The sequence below is a fragment of the Penaeus monodon genome, chromosome 4, assembly GCF_015228065.2.
Source record: "Penaeus monodon isolate SGIC_2016 chromosome 4, NSTDA_Pmon_1, whole genome shotgun sequence".
Classification (NCBI taxonomy): domain Eukaryota; kingdom Metazoa; phylum Arthropoda; class Malacostraca; order Decapoda; family Penaeidae; genus Penaeus; species Penaeus monodon.
Window position 1 is genome coordinate 49,871,815 of NC_051389.1, and position 7,500 is coordinate 49,879,314.

Below are 7,500 nucleotides of genomic sequence, written 5' to 3' on the forward strand. Positions count from 1 at the left end.
GTTCTATGTACAGGAGTAAATATATATATAATATATCTCTTTATTCTATTTTCCCTTTAGGCCGTCCCATCCCAACGACATCCCGTACCTGACCCGCAGCCACCGATCTAGGGTCACGTGACCTACACCGTGGTCTCGTAGTCCACGCACACGACATCGTCAGAATGGGCGTCCTGTCACCAGGGGTCCTTGTCGGGCGGGATGAGGAAGTCCTGCGTGGTGCTCTTCAGGCCGTGGCTGTTGTTGGCCACCATGGACGCCTCGGCCTCCTTCTGGGCACGCGTGCGCTTGCGGTGGACCACGACGGCCGCCAGCAGCGCCACCAGCGAGATGAAGAGGACGGCGGCGGCGCCCAGGTACACCCACGGGAGGGCGGCCAGTAGCCCGCATGCGGCGGCGCCCTCGTCCATGCCGGAGGGGCAGTGCACGGAGCCGTCGCACCACAGCTCAGCCGGGAGGCACGCCTGGATCTCCGGGCATCGATGTGGGCACAAATCTACCCCAACGGGTGAGAGGGGCGCCGTCTGCATGGGCCGCCACACGCCCACCCACGTCAGCATGAACCTGCCGGTCAGGTTACCCACGTACTCCACGACGAGGTCGCGCGATTCCTGCTGGCGGTGGCGCTGGCGGTGGCGGCCGCGCTTCTTGATCTCCTGCTGCTGCTGGTGGTAGAAGTAGTTGCTCTGGCCGATGTTCATCCTGGTGGCGTTCCACACGCGCCCCACCTCCAGCTCCGCCTTGGCCTCCTGCTCCGGCCCGCGCCATCCATTGCTGAACACGTGCGTGAAGCCACCCTCCTCCGTCGGGCAGATGGAGGCGATGGGCGCGAGGTCGCCCACGGCGAATACGTTGATGCGGGCGTCCGCGTTGCAGTTGCTCTCCGACGCCCCGAAGCCGCGCGTCCGCAGGAACAGGAAGGAGCCGTCGGCGGCCGTGACGAGGCGTGGCAGCGAGAGGCACTTGTCCCCGCGGGCGGCGCCCACCGTGAAGTTGCCGTATCGGCCCGCCAGGCGCCGGTTGCCGCGAACACACGCCGGGTGGGAGGCCTCCTTGGGCGCCGGCAGCATCGAGTACTCGCCCTCGAGGAAGAAGTCGTTGTAGTCGCTCGAGGGCGTCATGACCGGCACGCTGAAGATCACCCTCAGCTGGCTGGTGTACGAAACCAGCGTGAACGGTTGAGAGTGCGACACGTTGCAGAGGCACGCCCGCGGAAGCTGCACGCCGTGCCAGGGCTCTTCCATGATCCAGATGGCCGGCTTGTCCTCGCCACCGCTGTGCGAGCACTCGTGCCTGTGGGACGAGTGCTTGTACACCGTGGTGCAGGCTGAGCCCATGCGCGAGCGCAGAATGCGGAGCGAAATGCGCTGGTCCGGCCTCGCCTCGAACGTGTAAACGCAGCGCAGCTTCCTGGCGCCGCCGCGGCCGAAGAGGAAGACGTCCCTGGGCGAAGCGAAGAGGCGGTCGGGCTGCATGGTGAAGGTTCGGTCGCAGGGCCCGCCACCCGGGGTCTGCACGCCCCACTGCCGCTTGTCCACGAACTCATATCGCGCCAGGAAGTCCACGTGGGCGGGGGCGGTCCCTGCCGCGTAGTGCAGCGAGAGCGTGAGGGCGGGCAAGGACGACACGTAGCTCTCGCCGGGGAGGCAGGGCGCCGCGTGCGGACCTGGCGCGTGCACGCCGCTGCACACTCGCGGAAGGCGCTCCGGCCGGCAGAACTGACCCATCAGGGACACCGAAGAAAAGGAGGAGGAGGAGGTGCTGTTCTCAGCAGAGGCGTTCAGGGAGCTGTTAGTGACCGGCTCCTCTGCCAGCGCGAAGGCCGACTCCAGGAAGGGCGTGCGCGTGTCGCCGTCGTGGATGGTGAGTGTGTTGGAGCAGTGCGCGGGCGGCGGCATCTCGGGGTGGTTGACGTGGCGGTAGTGCAGAAAGTAGAGCCACACGACCTCCGTGCTCCCCGCCAACAGCCGCCACGTGCACGTCGTGTTGGGGAGAAGCGAGTGCTTCGGAGACTGCACGTACCCGCTGCGCTGGCCTCGGCTGCTCACCATGTAGTCGCACGTCGAGCCCTCGCGGATGTAGGCCGTCGACTCGCGGTCCACAAACTCGACCTCGACGTCCAGCTCGAAACCGAATATTCTCCGGCGCGGCGAGTCCTGGAACGGGAAGTCGAAGGGCGACGCGTGGAAGAGCAGCAGCAGGTCGGACCCGCTGGAGGTGATGCCGCTGAGAGGGGCGCCGCCCTTGCACAGCGTGGCCAGCACAGGCGCCCTGGTTGTATTGCCGTCGAACGCCACCAGGTAGTCATGGAGGACGTGGCAGCCCGAGCCCACCTGCAGCTTCCTCTCCCGCGTGAGGTGCGGGGCGTTGCGGTCCTTGATGTAGATGAGGTGCGGATTTCGCTGCCGCACGCGGATCAGCGCCACCTTCCCCTCGGGCTCCCGCGTCTGCCGGATGTGGTAGTAGCAGGTCAGGTTTCGCGGGTACATCCCGGGGAAGTTGGGCGACTGTACCTTGCAGTTCTTCTTGTCGCAGTTCTCGAAGTACTTGTCGCAGAAGGAATTTGGCACATCCTCCCCGCGGTAGCTGGGACTGTATGGCGCTCCGTACCGCAGCACCGCCCTCTCCCTCTTCAGGAACCGATAGGACATCCCCAGCATCACCGTATCCCGGGGAGAAAACGCCCCGGGGTTATTCCTCCCCCCGTCGTCAGTGACATTGAACACCCTGAGCATGACAGTGATCGCCGACGTCTCCGAGTAGAAGACGTTGTGGCCCCAGGACGTCCCGCACCAGTAGCCCGCGTTGAGGGGGCGACTCAGCTCCTCGATCTGCATGTAGCCGTCGGGGCAGCCGTTGTCCGTGTGGGAGGTGAACCTGCGGGGGAAGGAGGTCGTTTGAGTCTTGGAGGAGCGTTGGGTGGGAGGAGGATGCGTATGTGTGTCCTTTTTGGTTGTTTGTTTTGCTAGGCTTTTGGGGGAAACCAGTTTGGTTGGAAGACGTGTTAAAGATCATTCGTTTATATGAGGTCTTTAAAAGAAATATCTATTTAGTTGGAGGAGCTGTATTCTGACGGACTTGTTTTTATCGTGTTAAATTCATTCATGACTTTGTGACTGACCTTTGATATATATTTGAGTCAGTGCTTGTGATGTTTTGTCACCAACGTGTTATCAAAATATCATTCGCACATTTTCTTTTTTTTCAAAAAGAACAAAAACGTAGATTGATGGATGAAAATAAACTATTTTTTAATGAGAATATAAGGGTATTATGAAAACAACAAAGGACGGCAAAAAAGTAGAGGCAAGATTAACACACAAAAAAGAGATAAGATAATAAAAGAAAAAAAGAAAAAGAAATTAACAGACCCCAAGCCTGCGACGAAAATAAAAACGTCGAGAGCCATGAAACAAAGAAAAAAGTACAAGAAAGCACAAAAAATACCAGCAAACACCACAATTTTCTAAAGCAATAATGTTACCATCCCGTCTGACTTCCCCTAGCCTGTGAATGCGCCTACAAAAACGGCATACGGATTCACAAACACTTTCATACGCGAACGAAGCGCGTAATCCATCCGTTGACCGTGCAAATCCCACGGTCATTGCGCTGGGTAAATGGATGGTGAATAGGGGAGATAGAGAGTGAGAGAGGGAGGCAAAGAGAGAAAAGGGGGAGGGAGGAAAAGAGAGAGAGAGGAGGGGGAAGAGAGAGAAAAAAGAGAGAGAGAGAGAGAGAGAGAGAGAGAGAGAGAGAGAGAGAGAGGCGGGGGGGGGGAGAGGGAGAGAAGGAGAGAGAGAGAGAAAGAAAGAGAGGGAGAGGAAGAGAGAGAAAGAATGGGGGTGAGAAAGAGAGAGGGGGAGAATGAAATAAAGAAGTTGTGGGAAAAAGGGAAAGAGAGGGAGGGGGAGGAGGGGGGGCAGCAGAACGCACAAACTCTACAGATAACAGACAAATACACACACACACACACACACACACACACACACACACACACACACACACACACACACACACACACACACACACACACACACACACACACACACACACACACACACGTTAGAAATACATACTGACAAACAGACACACAGCCAGAGAGTTAATCAATTTCATAAAACCCATGTTGACACTGACAAATATATTTCTTTAGAATATCTCAGGCCCGAGATTAGAAAATTAAACGCTGTATTTACAAGTGGGATACGAATATAATTTTCTGTAATTTGGAATCTTGAGCTAGATTTTTTTTATGTGATAGAGTGTGCATTTTTATTTGTATAAACTTTTTCATGGTTACTGTATTTCATGTTCTTATCATTAACACATACTTTCATGGGATATACCCAGTTATAGATGGGTAGGTAGATATATCGAAGAAATGGATAAACATTATACGGATGGATTTATGCACACATATATAAATATATATATATATATATATATATATATATATATATATATATATATATATATTCATTTATATATATATATATACATATATATATATATATATAATATATATATATATATATATATATAATATTATTATATATATATATATATGTATATATATATATACATACATATATATATATATATATTCATTTATTTATATTCATATATGTGTACATAAATCCATCCGTATAATGCTTATCCATTTCTTCGATATGTCTACCTACCATCAATAACTGGGTATATCCCATGAAAGCATGTGTTAATAATAAGAACATGAAATATATAATATATATATATATATATATATATATATATATATGTATATATATATATATATATACATATATATATATATATATATATATATATATATATATATATATATATATATATATATATATATATATATGTATATATATATATATATATATATATAATATATATATATATGTATATATGTATATATATATATACATTTTTTTTTCCCCCTTTTTTTCTTTTACTTTTTTTTTACTTTTTTTTTTTTTTTACCTTTTTGAAACTTTTACTTTACCCTTTTTTTTACTTTTTTTTTTTTTTTTTTTTTTTTTTTTTACTTTTTAAATATATTGTGGCTTCTTCTTTTTCTTCCTTTTACTTCTCTCTCTGTCTCTGTTTCTCTAACTTTCTCTTTCGTTCTCCATGTATGGAAGTAAAGTTCTGAACTTCACTGTTATTCTTATTCTTTTCTTCTCATATCCTTCCATATAATTCGATCTTCTCTATTTTTCCCTTCTTCTCTATCCTTTTCTCCCTTCCTCTTTCCCTACATTCTACGCCCTTCTATCCATACGCAATTCTTCCCTCTCTTTCTTTTCTTCCTCTTCCTTCCTTTAACCCAGTCTCCATTTTCTTCCTCCTTTCTCGTCATCCCACTTTATATAAACCTCTCCCTTCCCATATCCTTTATATCTCATCCTCCCTCCTCCTTTTCCTATACCTCTTTTATCTCCTCTTCTTTATATCCCTTCAATACCCCTTCTTTCTCCTCTCCCTCCTCTTCTTCCTTTATCCTTCCACGCAATCCTTCCCTCCTTCCTTCTCCCCACGCCTACCCTTATTTCGCCTTCCCCCCCCTCCTCTACACCTCCTTTACGCCCTTCCCACTGCATCCACTTATCCACTTCGTCCCCCACCCCCCCTACACGCCCCATCGCCCATCCCATCCCCATCTCCTCTTCGCTCATCCCTCCTCCCCCTCATCCCACACCCCGACACACACCCATCCCCTCACCCACCCCCACCCTCACTTCTCCCTCCCCGCACGTCACCCCTATTGCCCATCCCCCCCCCCCCCACACTTCACCCTCCTCCCCTCACACCTCGGGCCCCCACCCCTTCCTCACGTCGCCCTCCCCCCACCTCGCCCCTATTCGCTCTCTTCCCCCACCCCCCACACCCACACTTTGCCCTCCCCCTACCCCTACCCCTCCCCTTACTTCGCCATCCCCCTACCCCTACCCCGCACCCTCACTCCGCCCTCCCCCACCCTCACTCCGCCCTCCCCCACCCTCACTCCGCCCTCCCCCACCCTCACTCCGCCCTCCCCACCCTCACTCCGGCCTCCCCCACCCTCACTCCGCCCTCCCCCACCCTCACTCCGCCCTCCCCCACCCTCACTCCGCCCTCCCCCACCCTCACTCCGCCCTCCCCCACCCTCACTCCGCCCCCGTCCCCCACCCTCACCCGCCCTCCCCCCCCACCCCTACCCCGCCCTCCCCCACCCTCACTCCGCCTCCCCCACCCTCACTCCGGCCTCCCCCACCCTCACTCCGCCCTCCCCCACCCTCACTCCGGCCTCCCCACCCCACTCTACTCCGGCCTCCCCCACCCTCACTCCGCCTCCCCCACCCTCACTCCGCCCTCCCCCCCCCTCACTCCGGCCTCCCCCACCCTCACTCCGCCCTCCCCCACCCTCACTCCGGCCTCCCCCACCCTCACTCCGGCCTCCCACAGCGGCAAGACATGATATCCCTTTGAAAGAGCCAAACTGTCGTGCTTCCCCATATTAATGATGCGAAGGTCATGGTATCTCTCTTGTCTTGGGTCTTTGGTGCGATGCTTTTTTTCTCTCTCTCATTCTTCTTTTTTTGTCTTTCTCTAACGTGTTTCTTTCTTCTTTCTTTTTTTATTCTCTCACTCCCCCTTCCTCTCTCTCTCTCTCTCTCTCTCTCTCTCTCTCTCTCTCTCTCTCTCTCTCTATCTCTCATCTCTCTCTCTCTCTCTCTCTCTCTCTCTCTCTCTCTCTCTCTCTCTCTCTCCTCTCTCTCTCCTCTCTCTCCTCTATCTCTCTCTCTCTCTCTCTAGTGTGTGTTATTTTACTGTCTATCTGTCTATCTTTGATTCTTTCTCTGTTTTCTTTGTATTAACACACTTATACAAACAAACACAAACAAGCAAACAAAAAAAAACATACTCATACATACAAACTAACTAACTAACAAACACACAAACAAACAAACGCAACCCAAAATAAAAAACAAAAAACACCACCACAAACAACAACAACAACAACAACAGCAACACATCCCCCCCTGCCTTCTTGACCTTCCTCCTTACCTCCCAAGATTGAACTTCTCGATGCTGAGCTGAACAAGGTCACCATACACATCTCCTGAGGCGATGAAGGTCAGCTGGCAGAAGTGGGGTAGAGTGCCTCTGTGCGGGCGTGGAATCTGCAGTGTGTACGTGGCGCCCACACGCCCGTAGTAGGTTCTGTTGCACGCTGTTGAGTGGAGAGGATATGGATCAATGTGGGAAATGGAGAGATGACATGATTATACTGTTGATTAGATAAATTTGTTGATATTTTTACGGATTTATTCATGATCATCTTTTGGGGGGGGGTTGTTTGTTATTTTATTATTATTGTTATTATTGTTATTATTATCATTATTATTATTATTATTATTATTATTATTATTATTATCATTATCATCATTATTATTATTTTTTTTTTTCCATCATCTTCACTGTTATTATTGTCATTATTATTACTAT

General features: G+C 51.0%; 1 protein-coding gene across 1 annotated transcript in view; it reads right to left on the reverse strand.

Annotated features, from left to right (window-relative positions):
• The window catches only part of LOC119572292, a 12,131-nt gene that overhangs the window by 797 nt on the left and 3,834 nt on the right, over nucleotides 1-7,500 (reverse strand). Inside the window, exons 2-3 of the mRNA XM_037919313.1 lie at nucleotides 7,060-7,225; nucleotides 1-2,877 (exon numbers count right to left, since the gene is read on the reverse strand). The exon at nucleotides 1-2,877 is cut by the window's left edge and continues 797 nt beyond it. Coding sequence (XP_037775241.1) covers nucleotides 177-2,877; nucleotides 7,060-7,225 — 2,867 coding nt within the window. The 3' untranslated portion in view covers nucleotides 1-176. The remainder of the gene's footprint in view (nucleotides 2,878-7,059; nucleotides 7,226-7,500) is intronic.